This window comes from Nyctibius grandis, chromosome 2 (genome assembly GCF_013368605.1).
Source record: "Nyctibius grandis isolate bNycGra1 chromosome 2, bNycGra1.pri, whole genome shotgun sequence".
NCBI lineage: Eukaryota > Metazoa > Chordata > Aves > Nyctibiiformes > Nyctibiidae > Nyctibius > Nyctibius grandis.
The window spans coordinates 97979882-97995107 of record NC_090659.1 but is presented as its reverse complement, the minus strand read 5'-3'; the positions used below and the strand labels follow the sequence as shown (position 1 = coordinate 97995107).

The following is a 15226-nucleotide window of genomic DNA, read 5'->3' as shown; positions in this document are numbered from 1 at the left end:
AATTTGCTTTTGTATTTCATGACTTTTAACCTGACTTTTTGTATTGCTGGTGATTCCTTTCACCAAAAAAACAGAAGAGGCATTTCCTGCACCACTCCACCTCCACAAGTTTATCTCAGTATCTTAGTCTTCTGTTATCCCAAATAAAGCACAACATTATGGGTATGAGCAGATTCCTCTGCATAGATTTTCCTACCATAGATTTTCTTGCCATTTAAGGATTCACTATAACTACAGATAAACTTGGACTTTGGCAAGGCCCGGCTGACTCTCCGAACTCTGAGGTATGAGAAATGCTTTATTTTCTTTTCTCCGACCACTAACAAGTAGCATGCTTCTTTCTAAGAAGCTAGGGCTGTGTTCAGGGGTCTTAGCTTCTTTTCACCAAGGACTTTGTCGTGGAAGACCATGTACGCAGGAGATATTTCTGTGTTAGGTCATAGGGACAAAGAGCAGCACATGAGCGAGGGTAGGGGGATGTACATAGCCACAGAAATGGTGTTTGTGGGTCACCTTTGCAGGCAGATAAGGACGTGGTTAGGGTACATCTCTCAGGGCTGAAGAAAAGGGAGGAATGTCTTATTCTTTATCTGCATTTGCATGAGGAGTGTTTTCCTAAGTTTATAGCTGCATTCTTCTGTACCTTATAAACATTATCTTGATTTTATATGGTCTTGGACGGCTCTGTGTAGGGGATCCTGCCTGTCTGACTCCTTAGAGAGGGCACTTTCAGATATCTGAGTTGCAGGTAGGGTTATTTATTCCTTAAGAGCACTGTAAATACAATTAAGCCAGCCTTTATTTCTACTATAACCCCCATGGCAGAAAGGCTATCTATCTGCAGACCGTAAAGAGGAATAAGAGTAAAATAAATATCCTTAGAAGGTGTGTTTTTTCTCTGTGTTCTTCTAACCTCAGAGATACGTGTTATGACAGAGAAACCAAAGACCCTCTCTGCCTATTCCTGTGTGCCAGAAAGGTGTTAGCATTCTTAAATAGCTGTCCTTATATCACAATACCTTAAGGTACTTTAATTCCTATTAGAAGTTAAGCTAGCTCTCTGCCTAGCATGAAATATGGGGAGCTTAAAGATGATTTAAAGTAATCTTTCCCCCTCCCTCCTAGTCATAAGTGGAATTTAGCTGGAACAGAGAATAGGGGCCCCATGTGTTCAAGGCAACTGTTTTCCCAGATAAGCTCTTGACTTGCAGGGAGTGGGAAGAGAAAAGTGTGTTGCAGTAAATCAGAAAGTCCATAAGGCATGGAGTGGGGTCAGGCTTCGGAAAGGACACAAATGAGATAAGCCTTGTTCTTGGCAACAAACTATGGTGGTCAGCACAAAACATTTCATCTTGCCTTCCAGGGTCTAATGCCATGAGGCTGATGTAGCTGAGCAAAGCAAGGTGTTTCTGACTAACTCTGAACTGTTCTGCCAACTGAGAACACACTGACTCTAAAAAAACTTACCCTTAAAAAATGGCTTGAATGGCACTGCTTTTGCTGTCGCATTTTCTTGCGAAATGATAGACTTGGGCAGCAGGTTAAAAAGCTGGATAGAAACCTGGACTTGTATCCAGACAAGCTAGTTTTGTGGACAGTTGAGTAAAGGCTGTCATGTCAAGAGGTGAGTGGCTCTCAGTATCCAAAAGCAAATCCCACCAGAGGTGTCTCAAAAGATAACACGTATTTGATTCTGAGCTCCGAATGGGTCACCTGGGACATCTTGGCTGGGGTATCATTCTTTTTTTCTCTTCATTTGTATATGCAAGTGTTTAAGGACTCCTTAGAGCAGACAGGATAAGTCCCTCCATGAGGATAACCCAAATCACTTTTTAAAACCCACAAGCTGTATTGACTGTCATGGAGCTCAGACACGCAGCTCACGTATGAGCAGCCTGCGCTGGGGAGAGCCACCCGTGTGCATGTGAACCCAGAGATGACTCCTAGGATCTGTCGTGGGAAGTAAAAGGGGGGTCTCAGAAAGCAGGATGGGCAGTTTCACAGCTCTTCATGAAAGCTTGTTTCCGTGGCAGAGATCACAGCTGCCCGCTGGATGGCACCAGGACTCTGTACATACATCGCTGCTGGAGGCCTGCGTGCTTCCCTTCAGCATCCCTGGCTGTCCCATCACTAGGCTAAGCGGTGCTTTATAAACAGACACAGCAAGAGCCTGGAAGAAAAAGGCCACAGCAACAGCAGTGGATAAATGCTGGGAGGTTTAGCAGATTTTAGCGGCAGGATTCTCTGTCTTAAAGTATATTAACAACCCACATATGACCCAGGTCAGAGGCGTTGATGCTGCGACAGTGAGTCAACACTTCTTGGTGTCTCAGTGGAGAGTGCATGCAGCAAACCTATGGCAGATATTTATAGAATAATGTACAAGTAAATGCTGTTAATACTCATCTCCACAGAAACTGAAGCTGGGCTTGCTGCTTAAATGTACACCTGCAGTGTACTTACTGCAGCCAGCAAGCTTTACTGAAGTCACCAAAGAAAGAGGAGGTATTTGGAAATTTAGCATACCATTGCATTGTAATTCTTAATGATCTCTGACGACTGTTTTTCTCTTTTTTTTTCACACTATGTTAAGAAAATCACAGACTTGAGCCTACCCATTGGGAAAATGAGGGAGGACATGAGAAAAAACTAAGGCTAGTTGCTTAATCCCCCCAAAATCCAGACTCCTCAGTGAGAGCGGAAAAGCCCACAGATAATATATATTATTTTGGTTTTTTTCCTTTAAATAGATTTTTTTTTTCAGTAGGTACACTTAGGAGCACTAAATGCAGAACATTTAAAGAAAATATAGACAAAAAGGACAATTTTTCATGGCAAAAGCAACTAGAGCCTAGATTAACTTTTTAATTCATGACCTAAATTATGGTAAAGAAAAAAGTATAGTTTAAATTTACATTTTCAATTTACATTGATGCTAAAGAGAAGTTACCCTGCTCTTAAGAAAAACTTTTCAAATTAGACCCACACTTCATGGTCTGCTGCTGAAAAAGGATTTCAAAATCTAATTTTCTGAAATGTCAGAAGTGAAATATTGCCTTTTGTGTTTGTCACAATTCTCTGTAACTCAGCAAAGAGGATATCACCAAAGTGCTTATTTGTAAAATGTGCTTTGTGAAGCTGTCCTTTGTACCCTTCTGCCGGGTGGAGGTGAAATAGTGCAGGAGGAAAGCAAAAAAAAGAGTTGGGTCTTGTTAGTATTTAGGAACATTAAGGAGAAAAAGCCTTTTGGAAGCACTTCAAGCCAAAGAACAAAAACTACTGCTGGTGCTCAAAACACTGTGAAAACCTACAGAGTTCAAATGAAGTTATTGAAAGGAGAGATCGCATATATTCAAAATAAAGCAAGTCTGTCTCCCTGAGTTCAGGGTTCGCTAGTTACTTCTTACACATACATCAATCCCAGACTGTGCTTGTCAGAGTCAACTCTGTCACACAGTCATACATGGCTATTTGTATAGCTGTGCAAACAGACCTCGGTGCCCTGACAAACAAGCCAGCCCGGACGATGGAAAGCCCCTCTCTGATAAAGACTGGCACAACAGCAAGATTTTGGTGTGACTCCCACAGTGCAAAGTTGCCTTTCCTGTGACTTCAGGAATAGGAAATCCATGGTGGTTGTGTTGCAGTCCTCTGCAAATTGTTGAATTTTCAGCTGGGAGAACTCCTTATGTGTTTCTCAAGGAAAGGGCTTTGACCTTGCTGATGTTGGTTATTCTTTTTCTTATTTTTTGTTTATCTGGAGCAAAAATAGAGGACCCATTCATACTTATTTCTTGTTCTGTTTTAGTGACTGAGATTGCTCAGTGGTTGCATAAGCTCCGACCTTGGACGTGTAAGACCTAGCAGGGGAACTCTGTCTCTGAAAATGGCAGGAGCCTTAGCATGCTCCACAGCTACTGCTGATCTTAATTAGCTTCTCTCATTATATTCTCTTTGTTCATGCAAGAATGAGAAGTCCTTATTTTACCAGCTGCAAGCCTCTTCTGCTTCCTGGGGAGAGTATGAGCCCTGTTCTCAAGAGAACTAGTTCTTCCATAAAACCTTTGTTATTGTCCTGAGCACAGACCAGCTTCATGGTGGAAAACTCTACTCTTCCTCACCACCTAGCTTGCGTTTGGGAGGCCAGAGGCCCTGAGGAAAATGACGTGATTTTGGCATGGAAATAAATCAGTTTTTTCAGTGCATAACTGCAGAGGGAATGAGAGGATAGGGAGGGAGGGCAGAGTGAAAATAACTTTGTTCTTAACAGTTCCCATTTCTGATCTCCTGTAAACATCTCTCAAAGAGCATGCATTGGGACCCTGAGGATCCATAGGTATCTTTCCTCACCTTCTCCCTCCTGACTGACAGCTGAAGTGAGAGTGGAAACCAAAAGAGGAAGGGTGAAGGCAATGGACTGTCTCTTGGAAAAAAACTATGCCTAGAGCAGGCAAAACTTAGCTTTTGCTGATATAAGTTTGAAATCAGAAACATTCTTGTTGCTACTGCTGCTGGTACTTTCTGTGACCACCAATGGACAGAAAGTACTTGCCATCCATCTGCTTTTGTCTCAGAGGGGGCTACCACTCTTGTGACACAGTGTGAAATAGTGAACTGGTTTGTTGACAACGTACACGTTATTCTCTTCCCTTGCCTCCTTGTCTTGAAGCAGCGCTTGCTGGAGCTGCTTATGTCTGAAGAGCAAGACAAGAGATGTCTCTCAGGCAAGGGGTGGGGTGAGGTGGAGGTCCCTTCACCTTCACAGTGCAACATGACTGTGGGCAGTAAGCCCTTGGCTGTATGCATGAATTCACCTTACAAATAATGGAGTGATGATTTAAGGCATCCATTGCTACTAATTAAAGACACAGACTTAAATGTGGTGTATCAAAGGGCAGTTTATCCCCAGAACCTGTGGGCAGCCATGTGATCATTTCTGGGAATTGACCTGTCTGTAAATCAGATGGGCATTTTTCCATTCTCATGAGTCAACAAAAATATGTTTGGGAGACAACGATCCAGCAAAGGCTTGCAAAAATGAGACCTGGTGAGAGTTTCAGTTTGTTCTTTCATTTGCCTTTGATCAAAACTGGTTCCTGCACAAACAGTTGCTCCTCAGATATTTTTTTTCCCCTGTTTTTGAGTATCCTGCCTTTTTAGACATTGGTGTCTTCCCTGCAGTCTGGAATGCCTTCAGCTGAGGAGTCATCTTATGTGCTTACGCTAAGTTGAGAGTAGTTACCCTCTGGAAAACCCCTTTTCTTGACCATAAAGAAAAATTGGGCTGAGTAGCTCAGACAGAGACATCCATTTTACTTCGACTTAAGTAAAAGCAGATCAACGTCTTCAAGCACTATAGATGGGGAGTGAGTTGTGCAGACAGATTTCCAGCGCAGTTCCTTCAGTGCTATGTAAACCAGAAGGAGCGTTCTCTCACCTTTGCTGGACCACAGAGGTGCCTAGAGTTAAGTAATGGCATAGAGAAGGGACCTGTCAGTTGCATTTGTCCCTGTTTAGAAGTGCTTTACAGCCACTCTTTTAGCCATGGTGTCTTGTCTGATTTTGGGACTGCCTTTGCAGTATTTGTGAAAACCTCTCCGCACATGATTTTTAGTTGCTATTATGTGCAAATATAGAAGCTGAGAAGAGAATGAATGAATAATCAAATGTAAAATTGTAGCTTAGTCCAGAATGTCTCTCCCCAGGCTATTAATTTGCCCATTGCTAGCATGTTCATCATTGCTGGTTGCAGGGTTTTGCAAGTTATTAATAAATAACCAGGATAGGTAATGTTCTTTGCTGCATTGTGCCATCAGCCCATTTCTTAAAACGTGCACCTCACGGGTAGATTGATGGTGGTTGTTTGGTATTTCTGTTTTGCAGATGTTGTAGAGTTTTCCCATGGAAAGACTGGTATTTTTGATGAGCTTTTGTTCGCTGTTTTCCAATACACAACAAGCACCATCGTAAGTACATTTTATTATTAATTCTTCACTCCTAACAAATCCCTTGAGAGAGAGAGTAGGAAATGCTAATGGTCTTGATAGAGAATCAACAAAGCCTGTTTCTTGGACCACTGAAAATTTGCGTAACTCTAAACAGGTAAAAAGTAAAAAGCTTAAAACTGCCCTTTTAAGGCACTTTTAAGAGGAGAGATCTCCATTCAGTAACAAATAATTAAAAATGTCCTACTAAAGCATGATGTTCATGCTGTTATTGCTGCTTGTTCATCTTTAGTTTATGAAATTTACTAGATTGGAAAATCTTGGGAAAGAATAACTCTTCTTTCTGTAATTGATTTATACATTGAAGGAGGCAAAGGTTTCACATTTGGGAGAGCTTCAGGATTTTTCTGTACTTATCCTCTATTTCAGTGGAGATTTACATATGTTGATACTGATTCTTCAAGTTGGACAAATTCCTGGGTTTGGGAAGTAGATGTAACTCTGAGAAAACCTATGGAATGGGTTAAAGGTCCTTCACATTGACCTTTATCTGAAGGGCAGAAGTATAGGAGAAGAGACTCTTGCTCTGTTCCCACCAGGATCAAATAGATTCAGTTACTTGCCATAGCCAGAGGAGACCTTCCATAAGGTATTTGGACAGGCAGGACAAACCCTCCTCCTCTTCCATGTCAGCCCATCTTTGAGGTTATCTCCAGTCTCAAACACTTATTTCTCTTCTTATGAGGTTTTAGCCAGGTGCAGACTCCTGCCTGCAGTCTGGTGTTGACCTCCAGTGTCCACACCACTGTGAAAACTACAGCCCCACAGAAACTTGATATCGGGGTACCTAGTGCTGTTGATACGTCTTGGTACACACTTCATCTTCAGTAAAGCACTGGCTTTTTCATCTGTGGGAAAATCTTGGTGGAAACAGGGACCGAGATACTTTTTTTCTGAGGCAAATGGATGTGGGAAACACAAGGTGCTGAAGGTACTAGGTATATGAAACTGAACATTATGTCAGGAAAATATTGTCATGACGCTTTGAGACCAGATCTGACTTATGTCTGGCTAGCTGAGATTATGGGCAGTGTAGGCTAATGACCACATCTGTCGAGATATTGCATAGGTAATTTTTTAAACAACTAACTATACTGATGTAAAAAAAACACCCCAAAGTTCTGTAGGCTATGACAAAGAGCAAAAATTACACTTTCTTTTCCATATGTGAAGATAGGTCTTGTGTGTATGTTAACTCACCTTTTGCTAGAGCCAACAGACTCAGAGTGCGTGATGCAGTGACACTTCTAGAGTAAAACCCCTTCAATTCCATTGAGAAAATACAATGACCACAGCTGAAAAGTAAAACTTTATTCTCAACATTCAAGCGTTTGAATGTATATAGATGCCAAACCTGCCTGACTGAAAATTTGTGTAACCTTAAATAGGTAAAAAATAAAAAGCTTAAAACTGCCCTTTTAAGGCCCTTTAAGGGGAAATATCTCCATTCAGTGACAAATAATTAGAAATGTCCTAGTACAGCATGATGTTCATGCTGTTATTGCTGCTTGCTTGAGACATTTACCAGATTGGAAAACCTTGGAAACAAATAAAGACAATTAGACAAACAAAAACAATAAAGATCAGCATCAAGCATTGCATGAGGGTAGATGTAACTGAAATACAACTTTCATCATTCATTGTAAACTAGAAACATTATAAAGTTTTTTCACAAATGTATAGTCAAAAGCAAAAAAAAAATTAATGTTTATGGAAGACTGTTCTGTTTTTCTTTCCCAAGATCCCTGTTTGTGTGAAGACTCAGACCACCTACGATGCATTTCACTAATCATATGGAAGGAGAGAGATTATTTTTATTTTGTTTTCACAGTACACCATGATTATTATCAGAAAAAAAGGAAGTAAATTTGAGTTTCATTTGAAAGAAACATATCAGTTTTATTCCTTTATTTCTATACCCCACCTTTCATTTTATAAATTTAAGAAAGAAAAAACATTTGGAAAAAAAAAACTTTACAAAGAGAAAGTTCAGCCAGCCCATTCTGATAATGGTAAAATCATTTACCTTTCATTTTAGAAACCTTCTGCAAAATAATAATTTTCCAAAAGTGGCTTTCTTGGGCTCAGAACTGTTCTATGTGTATGTGCCATTATACCATTAAGACATCGCTCTTCACGCAGTGCTCTGATTTTTGTGTGTAAAAGATACTTGAAAAAAAGAAAGCAAGAATGACGATCTACATTTTAAAGGTCATGAAAATTAGTATCAAGAAGCACCAGCACAGAGTTAAGGAGAAAGGAAAGTAATCAAGAGAAAAAAACTAAATCCCAACCAGTTTAGCCTCCCACTCAGCCATTCTCAGGGCTATGGAATCACCTTCCATGGTCTCTCATTACCAGCATTTCACAGAGACACCTGAATGTAGATCAGCTACTAGAAACCCCATACATATGTTTATATAGGAAATTGATACCTCCTGACATATTAAATCATAAGCTGGCATAATGTAAGTGCTAGTGCATGAAGATACATGACTTCATAGTATCAAATATGTATGTATGAATAGCTATTCATTGTCTCTTAATGCATGGTCTGGTTTTGTTTCCAGAAAGTTGAGTTTATAGAACTTTCTCAGAGTTAAACCAGGCTGCTCAGGGAACTACTTAATAAGGTTCCCTGGGAAAAACCTTTTGAAGAGGCTGGGGTCCATCAGTGCTGGTCAATTTAAGTACCACCTCCTAAGAGCACAGGATCAAGCAATTCCAAAATGTCAAAAGTGAAGCAGACGAGGCAGAAGGCTGGCCTGGCTGAGTAGGTATCTTCTTCTTGAACTAAGACAAAAAAAGAAGGTGTACAACTGCTGGAAGCAGGGTCAGGCGACATGGGAGGATTACAGAGACACTGTCTGCCACTGTAGGGAGGAAATTCATGCGGCCAAAGCTCAATTAGAGTTGAAGCTGGCCAGTACTGTGAAGGACAATAAAAAGGGCTTTTTTAAATATATTGGTAGCAAAAGGCAGGCTAGAAATAACATTGGCCCGTTACTCGACGAGCATGGTCACCTCACATACAGGGACATAGATAAAGCGGAGATGTTTAATGCACAAGTTCCAAGCTCAACTATTCTGTGAGAGTCTATTTTTTTCTTAAAATTTGTATTGGTTGGACATTCTCGTATTATGTGAAAATCAGCCTACATACTGGACAATCTGTTTCTATGTTGTTTCAGATTTCTTATTACTGCCCCAAATGTGGTGCATTTGGGCACACATGAGACAATAACAGTTCAAGTCCACGGAGCACAGCACCCTGTGCAAGTTATTGCATACTTCAAAGATGAGACAAAAAATCAGCTTCTGTCAGAGAGGATCATCTTTAACCTTAACCAAAATAATAACTACCAAGACATGAAAAAAATAATGGTGAGTCTACCATCATAGTGATGTAAATGTTTTAATCTGGTGATAAAAACCACATAACCTGTACTAGGAATATGTTGGAGCAGGGACAACACTGATGCCTAGAGACAGATGACAAAACACCTGTTCCAGTGACAGCAGCACCCTATTCACCCAACCAACTAATAAAACAATGCCTAATATAATTTCAGTGCTGATTGTGAGTGCTCTTTTGTGCCCAACAAGCAAGCTCAGGATTTTGTCAAATGGTGATGAAAGATCTTTCCATCGTCATAGAACAGTGATGAAATTAAATTTAAAAAACATTTAATTGTTTTATCACTGTTTGTTGTTCTGCATCACTTAAACTAAGACTGCATTTGTGCCTTTGACATACTGGCCATTTTTACAAAACAAAAGAAACCTTTAAAAATGTGCAGTCTCTCAGACCAAAGCCTGTGATATTTCTGAAAACATGTAACTTGGTTAATTCTTCTTTACATCCTGCTTTGCATCATTTGCTTCTGACATGGTTCTTTGAAGTCTGGCAGCATTTAGTTCAGGAGTACTAGTTTGGGCTATTTGGTTGGAAAACAGCATACAGCAAGGCTCAATTTAGCTTTGATTGATTACTCCCAAAGCTAAAAGCTGAGCTTTCAAATCAGGTTCCTCTTGAGCATGATGTTTAGAAACATCGTATTAACCTGTATGAGGTAAAGCACTAATCTCATAGCCAAGATCTGAGCAAGTGAAAGATTACAGGATGCTGCTACAGCTACCAAATGGAATGGTAATTGAAATTTAATATGCATGCAAACTGAAGAAAAGTCACTGGGCTTAGACAGAAGAACGTGTATTTCTATGGTGGAAAATAAGGGGTTAGATAGTATTTCTACTTAAAAAGAAATATTCACCCAGTAAGAAAGATATAACACCCAGTAAGAAAGATATAATTAAGTATATTCTGTTGAATGGTGCTAATAAAATTATTTAAGCACTTCAGCTGGTTTTGATCTTCAGCTGTGTGGCTCCAAAGTCACCAGGTTCATATCTGACTCTGGGGTTTTTCCTTTTGTCCTCTTCAGGTCAAGCCAGGGCCTCTGCAACAGGAACTGTTCAAGAAGAGTAATCGTCCGTATATTCTGCTGGTCACCGAAAGCAGGGAGCTTTATAAGGAGACGGTTCAAAGCACTCGCATCCTCGTGTCTTCCAAGAAAGGCTACATTTTTATTCAGACAGATAAGCCTATATACACACCAAGTTCCAAAGGTTAAAATACAAATGCTGCATTTCGGGTGTTGAATATAGACATTGCAAGGGCACGATTAGAGAAAGTAATAGTGACTTTATCCTTCCTAATGTAAATCCTTCTCTCTTAACCCCAGTATCTCTGTGCTTACCAGCTAGTCCAGATTTTAAACTCGCCTTCTGCAGACAGGGCTTCTGCAGGGTCTGCACTGCACATTGCAGCAACCCATGTGGAAATGCCACTGGAGTCAAAAAGTCATTCTGTCTTCTAACAGGAGCTGGACAAAATCTGCTCCTTTTTCTTCAAAAATTTTAATAATGACTTTACTTTGGAAAACAAAATTTTGAGAAACTGAAAAAAACCTCCTATTTCTTCTGCTTGCTACACCAGCAATAAGTATCCTTTGCACTTTAAGACCACAACTGTTTTGTTACTTAACAATTTAATTAAGTAACAAGAGAGGGAAGTCAAAAAAGTTCTTAATTGTGTCTGCAGGCCTTGACTGCAGAAGGAATACAAAAGTAAGTGAAGCATCCCGAGTATTTTTTGGAATTTGTTCAAAAAAGCTATTTGGTTGGTTATATAACATGCAAAGCCTATGGAAGAATGCAATTCTTTTTTGAAATTTCTCAGGCTTCTTTTCATTAAAAGAAAGTATTTTATCCTAAATTCAGTAACTCAGTTTAGAGCTTGTAATAATTACTATCTAGAAAGGCCAGAAATAAATATGTGAACTTATTTATTCTTCTGTTAAACAGTAAAATACAGGATCTTCATTCTGGACAATGCTATGAGGCCAGCTGACGACACAGTTACAGTTGCTGTGCTAGTAAGTATGCAAAAAACAGTTAATGAGTGCTTCTTCAGCACAGGAACTATGAAAAACTTCCACAAAAGATCCAAGAGGGCTGTAGCTAAAACTATAGCTACAACCCCTATCCAGAAATCAGTATTTGCACATTGTGAGATACATCTAGTCATTTTTGGTCAACACCAGGAGCATGGAGGGAAACGTAACATGTGAATATTAAAGTAGGAAAGTAAGCAGAGCATTTTCTCTTCCTTAGGACTAGTATATGAACTTGAGCTTTTGGATGTAAATGTTTGACACATAGTTTTATGTTTGTTTTCTCTCTCTCTCAACAGAATTCAAAAGGAATGGTAGTTAAAAAGTCAGATCGGAAAATAAAAACAGTGTTCAGCGAAAACTTTGAAATACCTGACATTGCTGAGTACGTTACTGCTGTGCCTTGTGCATTAAAACAGTTCACATGTCAAAATGTCTCTTGCAGCAGAACTATCTTCAACCTGAAAACGTCTTGTCCTTCCCTTCTTTCTGCTCTGGTCCCCTGTTTTCCTCTCTTCTCTTTTTTTCTTATTGTGTGTTGTCTGCTTTACTGTTTCTTTAGAACAGGAGGTGCACTAAAGCAGGCAGTTTTGCTCCAATTACACCTGGGAAGCACCACGGTGCACTGTCATGGCAGCAGGGCACCGAGCGTGGTTGCTTTGCAGCCAGCCCTGGAGCCTCCTGCCATGCAGGGGTCTAAACCTGAGCTGGTCACCCCACACTGCCTTCTCTGACACTGGAGAGAAAGTCATGTATTTAGGCTGCGATTCATCTGACCTGTTTTAGATGCCCATGTCAGGATGAGATGTACCATGTCTCAGCACTGCCTGCTCCTCTCCACAGGCTGTAGAGGAGCCCAAGGGGACCTATGCAGATGAAAGACCTCACAGTATAAGGTCTAAATTGAGGAGAACTAACCCCACCACCCATTAGCAGGATCAAACCATCCAGATTCATCCCCCTTACCTGTTAGTTAAGATTTTTAACTGCTGAATTGCTTGAATTACCTTTCAAAATTGTCTTTCTCTCACCATGGAGCAGAGATTGAGCCTATGGATAATATCATTTTACCTTTAAGCACTTCATCTTGGAGAGATGAGTCGAGAATTTGATGTTAATATGCTGCAGTTAACAACATTAGGAACAATTTAGCAAACTGCTTAAATATGTGCTGAACCATATGACTACATTCAGGAGAGAACTTCTGTAAGGGCTCAGTTTGCAAAGTGTGATTAATTAACAGTTTCAAACAGTCAAGCTCTTACTTAATATTCAGTGTGTTCTTGCATGCTAGATTGATTTTGACATCACAGTGAAGATAAGCTATAGGAAATACATGATGAGTTCTGTATTTCTCAGGGCTTTTCAAAGGCAGTGCATGTTACACGTGGTTTACAAATATGTTATCTTGCAGTTCCTCATAAAGTCTTTTTGAGGTTTTCCTAGAACATTCGGAAATAGGTTGCTGGTTTCTCCCAGCAAAGAGAAATCCATTAATAAATTAGTTTGGGATGAGATCAAAGCAAGGAAAATAATAGTATTTAGTGATAATTTAAATATATTAGTATCATGAAATATCTGAGGAATCCTAATTAGCTATTTTCTGCTGAATCTGAACTTTAGGCCTGGGACTTGGAAAATCAAAGCCTGGTTTCATCAATATGAAATGTCTAATGTTTCTGCTGAATTTGAAGTTAAATATTATGGTAAGAGAATATTTAATTGGCATTGTAAATATATGAAGTCATCACTATGTGTTAAAAGATATACTGCAGTGATTAAACCTGGCTGTAATTAGGTACTAAGGACAAGATGCACAGTGTTTCAGTGCCTCATTGCTCTCTCTGATGCACAGGAGAACTCTGATTTTGTGTGCCTTCCACTTCTATTTGAAAAAAACCTTTATTTTTGTATAGACTTAGTAACTTTAACATTTTTCACAAAACATCCTTTTTTGGAAGGGCTCCCCTACTGCAGAAAAAAATGGAGATGAGCTCCATTTTAAAATCATTGCAATTCTGGCTGAAGTTTTTGGTAAAGATTAGAATGAAAAAAAAAAAAGCTACATATTTTATCTCAGCAGAATTCAGTTTAGGAGTTGATTAGAGTTGTTCCTATACTCAGAGAAGCTTTTTTAAAGAAAAGTAAAGGCATTGTGGAAAAAGTAAAAATGTAGAAATTTAACAATTTGGGGTAAGAAATGTCTTGATTTATTTGCGCAGAAATTATTCTTTCTTGTAAAATTCAGTGTGCACTTTTTTTTTCTTAAAGGCAAAATAAAACCTCAGGATTATATGAAAATCTCAGTTTAACAAAACTGGGTTTGCCTTAGCTAGTGGATGTAACAGAATAGTGGAGGTTACTGCATCCTCTGCTAACACCTACATCCAGGAGCAAATTACTCTGGCTATATCTACAGTAGCAAATAGTTTGGCTTTATAGGAGCAAATTGCAGAGTGACACAGCTGATGCTGAGGACCTCATGTCCACACTCAACCCATTTCAGGATGGGTTTACTTCAGACTGCTTCTAGTCCAGGGCACTTAATGACCATCAGCAGTTACAACCTACCTTCTAGCTTATTTTCATTGTAAATAAATCAATTTTATGTGCTTGAAGACTGCTCCACTATATGAAGCAAAGCAGAATAAGGGAAGATGATAAGGAGATTTGCTTCAGAAGTGTACTGCTCATTCAAAGTAAACATCCTCTCAGTGCAGCTGCATCCTCTCAGTGGGTGTTGCCACATGCCAGGAGTTTAAGGTATGTTTGAAACTTGCACGTCATGACCTCTTGTCTTCTTTTTTTTCATGCAGAACTGCCATCTTTTGAAGTCAAACTCATCCCACTTCAGCCATACTACCACATCTGGAATGAAAGCTTTGTGTTTGATATTGAGGCAAAGTAGGTGTGCTCACAGTGAGGCTGTTTTAAGAGGCAGATAAGTAGATAATGAACATTGCATCTTCTTCCTCTCCTTGTTGTTAACAGTTAACCAGCTTCTGGCTTTACTTGAATATGACTTTAATCTTATATACTTTCTGTTTCCACTACTAACTTGAGACATCAGTGTAAAATGCTACCTGGGTCCAGGTGGCGGTGATCAAAATGGAACAAGATTTTCTGAACATTTTAGTTTGCTAGTAAAAAGGTGACTATTTAGGGTTCTCATCTGTGTTGCTAGGTAAGGTTCCAGGCAAGCCAACAACCTGCTTTTCTTTATACTTCTTGTTTTAAACATTTAGAAATATTCTAAACCACAGATGTTGCTATTTAATGTAATTCAGGTAGAGATGGATTCAAGTTTGGGTATGAAATTTTCTCAAAGCCCGGTGAAGTTTGGAAGTAATAAGCTAGTGCTTATTTGAGAGTGATGATTTTATGCAGAAATGCTTCCAGGTGAATAAATACAGTTAATCAGAGGAGTTTCCATGACAATCAGTACAGACGTGCGCATTACTGCACAGTAGTGCAACACTGATCTGGATGAGACATGGCTACAAAACTATCAGATTGGCCAAACCACAAGGCAGGGCTCTATGGAGAATAAATTACACCTGATCCCATATCAAATTAGAATGGCATCAAACACAGAGTAACTTAAAAAGTCAGGCAAGGAAATTTTAACCCACCAAAATATTTTGAATACTTTGGAAGAATCAGACTGAACCCAGATTGAATAAGTATTCTGTGCTGTGTGGCTCTGGTATTTTTGATCCCACACTCCCAGACCTAAATTTGCTGTATGATCTAGCAGTGGCTCAT

General features: G+C 39.6%; 1 protein-coding gene across 1 annotated transcript in view; it reads left to right on the top strand.

The window, feature by feature from the left end:
• Positions 1-5898: 5898 nt before the first annotated feature.
• The window catches only part of LOC137677912 (complement C4-A-like), a 50478-nt gene continuing 41150 nt past the window's right edge, over positions 5899-15226 (top strand). Inside the window, exons 1-7 of the mRNA XM_068425599.1 lie at positions 5899-5966; positions 9197-9389; positions 10451-10634; positions 11373-11443; positions 11761-11846; positions 13085-13167; positions 14278-14365. Coding sequence (XP_068281700.1) covers positions 5902-5966; positions 9197-9389; positions 10451-10634; positions 11373-11443; positions 11761-11846; positions 13085-13167; positions 14278-14365 — 770 coding nt within the window. The 5' untranslated portion in view covers positions 5899-5901. The remainder of the gene's footprint in view (positions 5967-9196; positions 9390-10450; positions 10635-11372; positions 11444-11760; positions 11847-13084; positions 13168-14277; positions 14366-15226) is intronic.